The sequence below is a fragment of the Gossypium hirsutum genome, chromosome D05, assembly GCF_007990345.1.
Source record: "Gossypium hirsutum isolate 1008001.06 chromosome D05, Gossypium_hirsutum_v2.1, whole genome shotgun sequence".
Lineage (NCBI taxonomy): Eukaryota > Viridiplantae > Streptophyta > Magnoliopsida > Malvales > Malvaceae > Gossypium > Gossypium hirsutum.
Genome location: NC_053441.1, coordinates 64,776,188 through 64,789,955, shown reverse-complemented (window position 1 = coordinate 64,789,955; position 13,768 = coordinate 64,776,188). Strand labels below are relative to the sequence as shown.

Sequence of the window (13,768 nt, the reverse complement as noted above, 5' to 3'; positions counted from 1 at the left end):
AAATAAAAATTAGGTACCTTGGGAAAAGGAGCATTGTTTAGGTATTAATTATTATTAATATTATTTGAATCAAGACTAAAATTTCAAAATTCAAAAAGTAAATGGTTTAAAATTGACCAATTCAAAAAATACAATGACTAAAATTGATCAAATTAAGGTATAAGGACTAAATCCATCATTTTCGTAAAGTACAGAGACTAATAGCAGAATTTAACCTAAATTTTAATATAAATAAAATCCAAAGTAGAATATATTTTTTGATAACTACAATACATTTATGAGCAAGGAAAAAAGGAAGACTTACAAAGATAAACACAGTAAGAATGAAAAGAATATGGGGATAATTTACACAAATTCCTTCAAAAACCATAGCTTTTGGAGGTGAAATTTAATCAAAGGAAGAATGAAAGCTCAGGTTTGGGAGTAAATGATAACATACTTTCACCAAAAAGTTCAAATAATGATGCTAACAAGTTCCCCGGGTCTGTGTCTTCCTTCCAAGCCTGAGCTAGAACGGTTGATGTCTTTGAAACTCGACCCCCAACCTCCCTTCCTAGCATGTTTTCGTTTGATAACGGCCGTGACATTGATGATACACCGATATTGGAACCTCCTACGGTGGTAGAAAAGCCGCTAACTGCCCCTTGTAAATCAGTTTGCGTGGAATTTATCGGCATCATACCTATTGCACTCTCAGTTGCTATTTTCTTGGCAGGTGGTTGCTGCTGCATCAAGGTGTCCGTGCTTGCTTTTCGTTTATCTTGATTGATCAGAAAAAGGAATATCGTAAAGGGGGAGAAGAGACTTGTGGATTAAGTGTAAATATGATGGTTCGAAGAAATCATACTTGTCGCAACTTTGTTGTTGCTTTTCCAGATGGGACGAGTTGGGGGTGCTAGCAAACTGGGGAACATTTTAAGCCGATCATACATGCACAGTCCAGCTGCACGCTGTTAGTGGAAATTTTATGCAGTGTTGTTAGTTCTACAGCAAATAAATGAAACGATGCTCATAAACTGGTACCAAATTTGATGTTAAACTTACCAGCAGGGCCCCATAAACACACCAGGCCTCGTGTCTTTTTATTTCAGGTTCAAGAAGCTGCAAATACGCTTCAAAGCAAACATGAGAGGGAAATTATTCAAATTCCGTGCAACCTGAGATAAATGTGGCAAAAATGTAAGCTTGAGATAACCAACCAAAAGTTCTTTGCAACACACATATATAATGAGGTATCAAAGATCTTTAAGACAACCTCATCCGCAATGAAATATGTAAAATAAGGAACAAAAGGATGTAATCCCGAGTCTGTTGCCAAACTCAGTAATGCTTGTTTAAAGAGAACTGAGACTGATTTATTCATGGTAATGTCCACGATCTTGTCAAAGTAAAGCTGCATGACAACCAAATTAGTCTTTTAATAACATTCTGTGCAAAATGTATTTTAACATAAAAATGTTGCTGAAGATGTACAACATACTTGAAGCTCTCTAGATAATACATGCTTAACAGGTAATTTGACATCAACGGAAAGCCCATCTTCTTTGTATTCAGCCTTTTTACCATCAGAAGGTGCTGCATGGAAAGCAAACTACCAATTCCATGTAGAAATGAAGATAAGTCGTATTAGATTAAAGTGATAAAACCAGAAAAGAACATGAACCATGAGAGTATTCAACACAAATAGCTTCGAGAAAATATTTAGGTTAGCTAAGACGGTACCTTCAATTGAAGCATTTTCGGGAATTGCTGGTTGAATGCCTTCAATCGCAAGCCAGTGGGATGTAACAGATGTATCAAGTGGTGCTTTTGGTAAAGGTGACTCAAGAACCTACATACATAAGGCAACATAGGAATTTAAGTGAAGACTTATTTAATAAGGCAACATACAACAGAACCTCGAATATTGTTGATCAGTTCTTACTTCTTTAAACTCCACATCTTTGTCATCAATGTAGAACAAATCATTATGCTTCTTGAATCGTAGTGCATCACGAGAGGCAAATCCACATATCGGCTGATGCCAGAGAAACACATAACACAAGCCAATTAACCAAAATGCAAAATCTAAAGCAGCAGGTTAAACTTACTACGATTGGATTGCATCATTTTAACCAGCGTTTTTGGATTGCATCATTTCGAGTTTTGTCGTTCGGGTTTGACAATTAATTCAAATCATTTTAAGATCATGTCATTTTGGATTCAAATTATCACTTCTTTATAATCAAATCGAGTTGCGTTAAGTTTAAATTCAAATTAATTCAGTTTTACTACTTACTAAAACTTATGTTTCTCAAAATAATTTTTTCAAATTAAAATTTATTAATTATTTAAATTAAGATGTTATTTTTTTATTCTTTATATATGTTTTACAATTCGTGTTCAATATCGGTGGATACCGCACACAACATTATTATCTCCAACGTCTGAATACGCATTATCTCCTTGAGAATGTAATATGATTTGCCACTACGCCAAACACTTGTTGGTATCTAAAATGGATAAAAACACATTTCTCGTCCCTCTCAATTTCTATATTGAACAAATTGATTCCTCTCAGAAAATTAGAGCAATTTAATCATTATCAATTTTGAATGGGAGCAACTAAGAACAATTAATCATTGTGTTAATACTTTCTGTAAATTGTATATATTTTTTATTGATATAATAACAAATTAAGCTCTCGATGTTTATATATTATATGTAAATGTTAATAGAATATGTAATTGTTGCGGGATAAATTTGTTAAATCAAGATCAAATTGACAGAATATGTAAACAAGTTTATAAACTTGTTATTATACCAATAAAAATATGTACAATTGATGGAAAATATTGACATTGTGATTAATTATTCTTAGTTGCTCACTTTCGAAATTAACAAAGATTAAATTGCTTTAATTTTTTTTAAAATGGACCAATTTACTTAATATCAAAATTGAGAGGGACTAAAGAGGGTTTTTACCATCTAAAATGTTATCTAATACAAGAAAAACTTAACAACTATTTTTTAATTATGAAAAGGTAAACTACATAATTAGCCACTGAACTATGGGTAAATCTTCGTTTTGGTCACTTAACGAAAAAAGTTACAATTTGGTCACCCTATTGTTAAATGACACTTTGTAGTTGCTATAATAACAATTCTAGTATTTTGTTTTTATAATTTTTTTTGCCAAGTTAAAAAATATAAACTTCTGTATAAAAATTATAAAAAAACTCAAAATTATTTTTAAAAATATAAACTTCTATATAAAAATTCTAGAAAAATAAAATCTCGAATATGTTGTTGTTGAAGAACTAATATGTATGGGAAATAAAAAAATTATCATTCAATAGAATCCCATAACAAATTAAAAACAGAACAAAACAAAAAAAAGGTTAGATCATTATACGCTTCCTCAATGTTTTTGCAACCAAATTAGTAAAATTTTCAAGTTGAGTTTCATGCCCTTGAAGAACATCCGTAACTATATTACAAAAGCTTACAAAATCAACTTTGATGCCATTTTTCTAGCAAAAATATAAAATATACCACAAAATTTTCTTTTTCAAACTCAATTCGAATTTTCAATTCATTTAAATTTATTTTTAAAAACCCAAATTATAAAAGCAGATTATATACAGATAATTTTACTTAATCTTTTTTTTTACTTTTTTCTATGTTTTCTAAAAGAATGGATATTAGATATTTCTTTACAAATAATACAAAGAAAATTTGGAGGGTTTAAAAATAATATTTCCCTCATTTTCTCTCACTTTATTTATATTTGAAATTTTTATCTACTTTCATTTAATTTTTAATTTTTAGAATTTTGTAAAATTTAAAAAGAATTTCACTTTTGTAATCATTTTATATAATCAGAGTTAAATTGACAGAAAGTATAAAAATTGAGGATAAAAATTATTATTATACCAACTAAAAAGTGTCACTTAATAGTCAGGTGACCAAAAAAGTTGTAAACTATAAAAATAGTCACCCAACTATTAAAATTTCCAATTTAGTTGCTAAACTTTTTGAAATTAAATATTTTAATCACTCTCCCTTTAGTTGTCGTTAGATGAGTGACGGAAAGCTGATGTGGGTTTTTTTAATTGATCTAATAACAAATTTAACCTCTAATATTTACCAATGCAACTTTTCACCATAGGAAAAACTTTCTAACAGACTACTAAACAAGAAATTATGAAGACACAGCAGAAATGCTTTAACTTCATTTGAACCAACTAGATCCTTCTTCATCCATTGATGCGATTGCTATATTTCGGCTTTCTTCTTCGCCTCTTCTCATGTTGGTCTTCAGCCAAATTCACGAACCTTTTCGCCTTACCGGTTTGGAAAACAACACATCCCATGGCCATTCCACATGTTGGAAAAGGATTACCCCTACCGTTATATTTTGTCTCCTCTCATCAATGATATTGCGATACCCAAAGTTTGGTATCGCGATATCTACAACAGTCTTGGGGATCCTTGGGAGTTTTGGGTATCGCGATATCTTATGACCGGTATCACGACAACACTGTTGATGGCTCAATCTTCCTTGTTTTTAACATTGTTATGGGTATTACGACTTTCATGCTTTGATCTGCGATACCCTCTTTCTAGGTAACATTTTCGCTCCTTCCAGGCCACCATGGGCTCTCTGCATCACTCATCAACCTCATTAGATTCCCGGAGTGCCATTTGGCCATCTCAGGTCTTAAAATAGCATCAAAATGCACACTAATCATTTATTAATATAAAGAACTAAAACAAAATAAAAACGCAACAAAGATATCTAAATTGCTCGAAAATAAACTTTTAAGTGTGATGGAGAGCCTAATTTGACATAGCAATTTATAGCAAATCATAAACATTATTTGCGGAACTTGTTAAAATTTCAGATTTCTTTATTAGTTTTCTTTCAATATTTTGTACGGTACATTTGTAGTAATATATTGTGCAGATCATAGGCTAAATTGCTTTATTAGTTTTCTATTGTTGATCTTTATTATTATTATTAACACTACTTCCTTTTTACCATATAATTTTTATTCATAAAAATGAAGAGTTGATTTACCCAAAATTTCATTTGAACTCCCTAAAGAATGAAGAACTGAAATAATTAGAAATTATTTTGACTTGCTCTTGCTTCCTTTCTATGTATGAATGTGGAAATTGGCATAATGCCAACTTATTTTCCACGCAGAAGAAGAAAATGGTGCTCTATTCACTCCCTTTAACTCAGCAACTTTGTAATCATTCTATATAATCAGAGTCAAATTGACAAAAATTAGTATAAAAATTGAGGAATCAAATTATTATTATGCCAACTAAAAAGTGTCACTTAATAGTCAGGTCACCAAAAATATTGTAAACTATAAAAATAGTCACCCAACTATTAAATTTTCCAATTTAGTTGCTAAACTTTTTGAAATTAAATATTTTAATCACTCTCCCTTTAGTTGTCGTTAGATGAGTGACGGAAAGCTGATGTGGGTTTTTTTATTGATCTAATAACAAATTTAACCTCTAATATTTACACATGGGAAAAAAATTGAAAGACTTCAAAACAAGAAATTATGAAGATACAACATCAGCACTTGAACATCATTTCCACTAACTAGATCCTTCTTCATCCATTGCTGCGACTGCCATCCTTTGACTTTCTTCTTCGCTTCTTCTCATGTTGGATTTCAACCAAATTCACCAACCATTTCGGCTTACCAGTTTGGAAAACAACATATCCCACGGACATTCCCAACACCACTCCGCATCCATAACCTATCAACACCACTTTCCAACCAAAAGTAATGTTTGATTTTGAGCCATCTTTTTCAAGCACATTTGGAGGTGCTGGCTCAATGATGTTGCAACCTTTCGAGACCGGAAATCCACATAATCCCCTGTTCCCTTCATATGAATCATTTCCAAATGTGTTGAACTGTTTGCCTTGAGGAATCTGACCATGGAGTTGATTTTCAGAAACATTGAAGGACGAAAGAAATGGCAGATCTGCCAATCTAATTGGAATCGTCCCAGACAACCTGTTTGAAGATAGGTCCAACCATTCAAGATTTGTCAAATTCCCTATTGAGGTGGGGATACCACCATTAAGGTTATTATGAGAAAGGTTGAGCCCTTTCAGTAAGTTAAGCTTCCCAATAACCTTTGGAATACCCCCTTCAAACTGATTGTTTGATAGATCAATGATCATCCACATGGTGAAAATTTTCACCAATTCCATATCTTGTCCTTTCATAACAATTCCAATGGAATAGGTATAGAAGCCACTACCTCGAGGATCATTCACCCCCATGTACGACACTGTACTACCAATCTTCTCTAGATTTATGATAGCCTTGAAGCTGTTGATGTATCTCACAGGTAGGGGTCCAGAAAAATAATTACTCGAGAGATCAAAAATTTGGATTTTAGAGAAAAAAAGGCTAGACTTGGAGCTATTGACACATAAGGAACCATGCATATGATTTGACTTCAATACAAGAACTTGCAAAAATGGAAGACTTCCCAACCAATGAGGAAATGTATCATTGATCTTGTTGTTACCAAGATCTAGCACTTCCAGACCAATACAATTAAGGATGGATGGTGTCAAAGGCCCTTCTAACAGATTTCCGTTTAAGTTGAAATTAGTCAACTGGCATCCCTCTGCAAATGTTGGAGGAATCGTCCCATAAAACTTGTTCTTCTTCAGATTCAAGATTTCAAGGCTGTTGCTCAAATTTCCAAAACATTGCGAAATTGTTCCACTCAAGTTATTGTGGGACAAATCAAGAATTCCAAGAGAAGTGACATTGCAGATTAAAGAAGAGACCTCTCCATTGAAACTATTATTTGAGATTAGAAAGACATTGATGGTCGAAGCTGGAATCGGAAGATTTCCACGGATCAAATTGGAGCTTAAGTCAAGAAATTCAATATTCTTCCATTGAAAGTGCTCAACTTCTGTCAAAGAGTTGTGGGATACATTTAAGTAAGTCAAAGAGCCATTTCCCACCTCTTGCATCCACTGTGGAATCTTGCCTTCAATTTTGTTGCAAGAGAGGTCTAACCATTTCAAACTTTTAAGCCCCTTTAAAAATTGGGGGAATTCACTAAGATTGCAAGATGACAAAAATAAGCTTGTAAGATTAACAGTAGAAGTAGTATTAGATGTTAAGGATAGGCTGTTATATGAAAGGTCAAGATCTTCGAGATTTGGAAGGTTTGAGAACATGCGAAACTCTATGACACCACTAAGATTATTTGAGGATAAGCTGAGAAGGGTAAGATTGAGAAGTTGGAATATTGAAGATGGAAGAGGACCTTGGAGTTTATTATTGTCTAGATATAAATATTCTAGTGATTTGGATTGGAATTCTTTGATAAACCCACTGAATTGATTTTGAGAGAGATATATTCTCTTTAAGGAGGGAGCAGTATGGAACCATGACGGAAGTGTTCCATTGAGTAAATTGTTAGTTAAGTCTAAATATATTAGATTAGGAAAAGCGGTTACCTCATCTGGAATGGAACCGTTTAATGAATTTTCAGATATTCTCAAGCTTTCCAACTGCGTTAGGTTTAGAATTGACGATGGAATTTGTCCACTCAATTGGTTCTGCGACAAGTCTAAAAGAGTGAGTTGCAAGTGGTTCCCCAATGATCTTGGAATTTGTCCACTCAATTGGTTCCCCGACAAGTCTAAATGAGTGAGTTGCAAGAGGTTCCCCAGTGATCTTGGAACCGTTCCTGATAAGTTGGAATTGGAGAGATCTAAAAACTTCAATGACACAAGATTCCCCATCGAGTCAGGCAATCCTCCAAAAAAATTTGCGCCTCCAGTAAACAAGTACCCCGATTTTCTGATTGAGACAGAAGAAAAAAAACTTCCTGATAGATCTAAGTACTTTAAGGCCTGTAGATTATCAACTGAATCAATGAATTCTGTAGAGAAGGGCATGAACGACAGATCCAAATGTTCAAGATTGCTGCTCCGATTCAACTTCAAAGGATCAAGACTGAGGATTGGGTTGCTTCCCAAGTTGAGGAGATTGAGGTTTGGCAAATCAAAAATGTTTTTTGGGAATTTTCCTTGCAAATCACAATTAGCAAGACTTAGAGACCTTAGAGAAGAGGATAGATTCATGAAGACATGAGCATTAACAGAAGACATGTCCATTCCATCCAAAAACAGATGTCTGACCTCGGTTAGGTTGTGAACAAGTCCTCTCAGAGCATGTTTCTCAATTGTAAATTGCTCATGGCCATTAATCAAAGAGAGATCAAGTGAAACCAATTTTGACAGGTGGGAGACTTGGGATGGGAGTTCTCCTGCAAACCCTGTACGAGAAAGGTTGAGGTAGAATAGGCTTGTAAACCGACCGAACTCGGATGGAAATTTGGAGAGATTAAAATCATTGTAGGCAAGGTTGAGTTTTTGAAGGTGAGGAAGAAGGAAGAGAGTGGTATTGGAAGGGAAGTTGCCATATAGCCAACTGCAGCTCAAGTCAAGGGCAATAACATGAGCATTTAGGTGGTCACAAGTGACCCCATCCCATGAGCAGCAATCTGTACCCTCCCATGAATTTGTCTTGGGATAAGATTTAGGGCCGCAAGACAAATAAGCATCCTCTGTCTGATTGATGGAAAAAGAGTTCTTGAACTGGATTAGTGAAGAGCAGGAGTGAGATCCTGAAGAAGAAAAAGAAGCATAAAGATGGGGAAAGAGGAGGAATAGGCAGAGAAAGAGATAGGAGGCCATGTTATGTTGGTAGAGGAAGAAGAAGGATAGGAATGGTATTTATAGGCAACAAATAATACCACAACATTGGTGTTACAGTCTTTTTTTTCTTTTACATTGAAAAGTAATACCACAATATTAGATTTTCAAAATTTTTGTATTTTTATTGATATAATAACAAATTAAGCTCCCGATGTTTATATATTATGTGTAAAATGTTAATAGAATATGTAATTGTTGCGGGCTAAATTTGTTAAATCAAGACCAAATTGACAGAATGTGTAAACTTTGAGAGCTAAATTTGTTATTATACCAATAAAAATTATGTATAATTTACAGAAAGCATTAACACAATGATTAATTGTCCTTAGTTGCTCACTTTCGAAATTAGCAAAGATTAAATTGCTTTGATTTTTTTAAAATGGACCAATTTACTTAATATCAAAATTGAGAGGGACTAAAGAGGGTTTTTACAATCTAAAATGTTATCTAATACAAGAAAAACTTAACAACTATTTTTTTAATTATGAAAGGGTAAACTTTATAATTAGCCACTGAACTATGGGTAAATCTTTGTTTTGGTCACTTAACTAAAAAAGTTACAATTTGGTCACCCTATTGTTACATGACACTTTGTAGTTGTTATAATAACAATTTTAGTATTTTGTTTTTATAATTTTTTTTGCCAATTTACCTCGATTCTATATAAAAATTATAAAAAAAAACTCAAAATTATTTTTAAAAAATACAAACTTTTATATAAAAATTCTAGAAAAATAAAATCTCGAATATGTTGTTGAAGAACTAATATATATGGGAAATAAAAAAAATTATCATTCAATAGAATCCCATAACAAATTAAAAATAGAACAAAACAAAAAAATGTTAGATCATTATATGCTTCCTCAATGTTTTTTTGCAACCAAATTAGTAAAATTTTCAAGTTGAGTTCCATGCCCTTGAAGAAGATCCGTAACTGATATTACAAAAGCTTACAAAATCAACTTTGATGCCATTTTTCTAGCAAAAATATAAAATATACCACAAAATTTTCTTTTTCAAACTCAATTCGAATTTTCAATTCATTTAAATTTATTTTTAAAAACCCAAATTTGGATATTAGATATTTCTTTACAGATAATACAAAGAAAATTTGGAGGGTTTAAAAATAATATTTCCCTCATTTTCTCTCACTTTATTTATATTTGAAATTTTTATCTACTTTCATTTAATTTTTAATTTTTAGAATTTTGTAAAATTTAAAAAGAATTTCACTTTTGTAATCATTTTATATAATCAGAATCAAATTGATAGAAAGTATAAAAATTGAGGACTAAAATTATTATTATACTAACTAAAAAGTGTCACTTAATAGTCAAGTGACCAAAAAAGTTGTAAACTGTAAAAATAGTCACCCAACTATTAAATTTTCCAATTTAGTTGCTAAACTTTTTGAAATTAAATATTTTAATCACTCTCCCTTTAGTTGTCGTTAGATGAGTGATGGAAAGCTGATGTGGGTTTTTTTATTGATCTAATAACAAATTTAACCTCTAATATTTACACATTATATCAATTTGATCCTAAATATAAAAAATTTAACAAATTTTGCGGTTTTTACAAAATTTGTCATTTCAATTCGAATTCTGAAAAAAAATTCAATAAAGTTAGCCCTTAACATTTACAAAATTTGTCTAATTCTAATTCTAAATTTTTAATAAAAATAAAAATATTTTAAAAAAAATATTTTTAACCCTTTTTACTCACCCTTTGATTGTGGCACCCACTTAGAATCTTCGAAGCTAATATGCATAAACCTAAATTGAAGTAACAAAGTAAACTAAAATTGGTGAAATCACCTTAACTCAAAGAAGAAAATAATCGCTGACATGGTAGCGCCACGTCATCACCCATTGATGACATATTAACCTTTGAGTTAAACTCAGATTACTCTTTCCTTTGTTATAAATTAAGAGTATAACTAATTTTGATAAGAATGGTTACTTTTCATTAACTCAGTTTAAAGGACTATAACACGTAAAGTTTGGTCTATTGCAGAATTCACATGAAATGCGGGACATTTACATTATGCAGAATTCAACACATATACGGGAATTTTTGTATTTCCACAATCATCATGTTGTTAGTGATCAAGAACTACTTCCTCTTTACCATATATATTTTTCATTCATAAAATTGATTTCTTTTTTTTTACCAAAGAAGTAAAATAATTAACATTCATGAGATTACAAAGTCTTCTTCCTTATAACACGTCAAGTTTGGTCCCAAATAATTTTCCACACAAAAGAATAAAGACTATCAATTGTCTATTGAATATAAATTTAACTCCACAAAAAGGGCTAAGACTATCAAATGTCTATTGACTACACTTTAACTCGACAAAAATAGCAACTAAACCCCTGTTCTTTTTTTTTACACTCATTTGGGGACTTGAACTTTCAAAATACATCTAAAAGGCCCTCAAAAATTTTCAAAAAAAGTAATTAAGCTCCTACTTTTTTTTTTGCACTCAATTGGGTACTTAAACTCTCAAAATGCATCAAAAACACCCTCAAACTTAAAAAAAAAGCAATTAAGTCCCTACTTTTATTAAAAATGAGAGAAAAAATTAAAATCAATAAAATCTATAATATTATTAAATTTTAATAAAAAATTCAAATATTAAAAATTTATTAAAAAATATATAAAAATTGTAAAATTTTATAAAAATTTTAAAAAATTATAAAATATATAGAAATATAAAATTTTATAAAGTCATAAGAAAATTATACAAAAATGTAAAGAAATATAAATTTTGTAAAAAAAATTATAAAATTTATTGTACCAAAAGAAATATTTTATAATTTTTCTATAACTTTTTTTTATCTTTACACTTTACACAAAGTTGGTTCTAAATTAAATTTAGAAAAAGAAAAGAGGTTTCAGGGTGCAAAAAGCCCTCAAACTTTTTCAAAAATAGCAACTAAACCCCTGTTCTTTTTATGCACTCATTTGGGTACTTGAACTTTCAAAATACATCAAAAAGGCCCTCAAACATTTTTCAAAAAAAGCAATTAAGCCCCTACCTTTTTTTTGAATAGGTGTTTAATTGCTTTTTTTGAAGAGGTGTAAAGATATTTTTGATACATTTTAAAAGTTTAAGTGCTCAATTAAGTGTTAAAAAAAAAGAGGGACTTAAATTTATTTATTTTTTGAAAATGTTGAAGGGTTTTTACGCCCTTAAGCTAATAAAAAGAACATGTATTAATTTTGATTATAATTTCAATAATGATTTCAATATATTGTTAATTTTGTGTTTAAAAATGGTATGTTTGATTGTGAAATTATTCATCATCGTCCACCACAAACTATCCAAGTTTGCAGTGTGAAAGCAGCTACTTCCATAAAGAAATTACTAAGGAGATGGGATCCACCAATTTTGCCTAAACTCGCATCAACATTGTTTAGTGGTCCCTCAATTTCACATCAATGCATTCAAATTGAAAAATGATTTAATTTGATAAAATTGAAGTAAGGACCAAAATGAAGTAAGGGTTTGAGTAGTGAAATTTGAAATATTGATGTAGTAACTAAATTATATGATCATGAAATATGAAGATTTAGAAAGTTGAGCATAAAATAGTAAAGTTTGAAACTATAAGGGGTTAAATTGTAAAGATTTCAAAACTGGAGTTTTAGGACTAATTTACATTATTTGAGGATTTACAATTTTGAAAAATAGAATACTGTTCAAAAATCAATGGCTAATTTGTGGAAATTTTGACATGGTCTTGTTTCCTTCCTTTATATGTATAGCTTGTTGACACCATTTTTTTGTTAAAACGGGGTCGACTTGGATTTTGAAAAAAAAATGGGAGTCGCCACCAATCCTTTTTGGTGAGGTGTGATCGGGTCACCTTAGAAAATGGCTATTTTTAATAAACGGTTTGATTTATTAAAATAATGTTTTTGGTCTACGAAAGTCAGAAAGATGGGTTCGGGAGTCGGTTACATACGAGGAAGGATTAGCACCCTCGTAACGCCCAAAATTGGTACCTAGTTGATTAATTAGTGTCTTTGTGTCAAAAATTAAAAACTCGAAAAGAATTTAAAAATACGGTCCTTCTTTATATTGTGTTATTTTAAAATTACTCGAACAAATCAAAATGAAAAATGCCTCCTTATCTCGAAGTAACAAGATGTCACATCCAGTAAGTTAGGACACGACACCTCGTATTTTGAGAGTAAGCTTGCCTTTCGCTTTTTATTTAAACCTCATTCGTTTTAATTTTAAAAGGATATTCGATTATTTAGGATCAACGCAAGAAAATCAAAGCCCAGTAAGTTAAGGCACAATTTCTCGTATTTTCTAAATACGGAATATTGCATTTATTTTAGAAATTTTTATTTTTGTACGTTTGGGTAAGAATAAATGTAACGTTTGAAATAGTGTGTGAAAAAGCGGTTGTGTTGATGGAATGACAATTTACAACATGGAGAAACAATTTTTCAAACAACAGGGTACACGAACAAATTACCATAGCATGAAAATATGAATAAACGAGTTAATACACATAATGGCAATAATTACACCATACATCAAATACAAATATCAATAACTAAAACGAACAAAACGAAACAATATATAAATTAATTTAAGAAAACAATGGCTCAAAATGAATGATTTGTGAAGGCATTTCAAAATAAATAATAACGTTTCAAATAAATAGATCAATATATATATAAATTAGACAATAAATAAATAATAATGGAAACAATTAAAAAAATAAATAATATATTTAAAAAAGAACCTATAAAACAGTTTTGAAAATATACATATATACGTACAAAAAAAAATTGAAAGATGTTCATACATAAGTTATAAGAAATTATATATATATATATATACGAAAATAAATTTAATGTAAAACAACTTCAAATGAATAATAAATATAAAAACTTAAAATAAGTAACGATAAAAGAACATTTTCTACAAATAGATAAATTAAATAAACCGAGGATGAGGTTGAAATGAAATTA

General features: G+C 30.8%; 3 protein-coding genes across 3 annotated transcripts; all 3 read right to left on the bottom strand.

Moving 5' to 3' along the window:
* Positions 1–387: 387 nt before the first annotated feature.
* On the bottom strand, positions 388–4,291 carry LOC107960540 (uncharacterized). The gene is made up of 8 exons (XM_041092839.1): positions 4,228–4,291; positions 1,925–2,067; positions 1,723–1,831; positions 1,481–1,575; positions 1,155–1,393; positions 1,045–1,123; positions 848–950; positions 388–760 (listed from the first exon to the last, which is right to left on the bottom strand). Exons 1-8 carry the CDS (start codon positions 4,289–4,291, stop codon positions 393–395), a joined length of 1,200 nt encoding a protein of 399 aa, XP_040948773.1. The 3' UTR covers positions 388–392.
* A 1,297-nt stretch (positions 4,292–5,588) lies between these two features.
* LOC107956079 (receptor like protein 22-like) lies at positions 5,589–7,363 on the bottom strand. Its single transcript, XM_016891827.2, has one exon. The coding sequence runs from the start codon at positions 7,220–7,222 to the stop codon at positions 5,618–5,620; it is 1,605 nt and encodes a 534-aa protein (XP_016747316.2). The 5' UTR covers positions 7,223–7,363; the 3' UTR covers positions 5,589–5,617.
* LOC107960539 (receptor-like protein 7) lies at positions 7,248–8,749 on the bottom strand. Its single transcript, XM_041092838.1, has 2 exons — positions 7,505–8,749; positions 7,248–7,262 (listed from the first exon to the last, which is right to left on the bottom strand). The coding sequence occupies exons 1-2, from the start codon at positions 8,747–8,749 to the stop codon at positions 7,248–7,250; spliced, it is 1,260 nt and encodes a 419-aa protein (XP_040948772.1).
* Between the last annotated feature and the right edge of the window lie 5,019 nt (positions 8,750–13,768).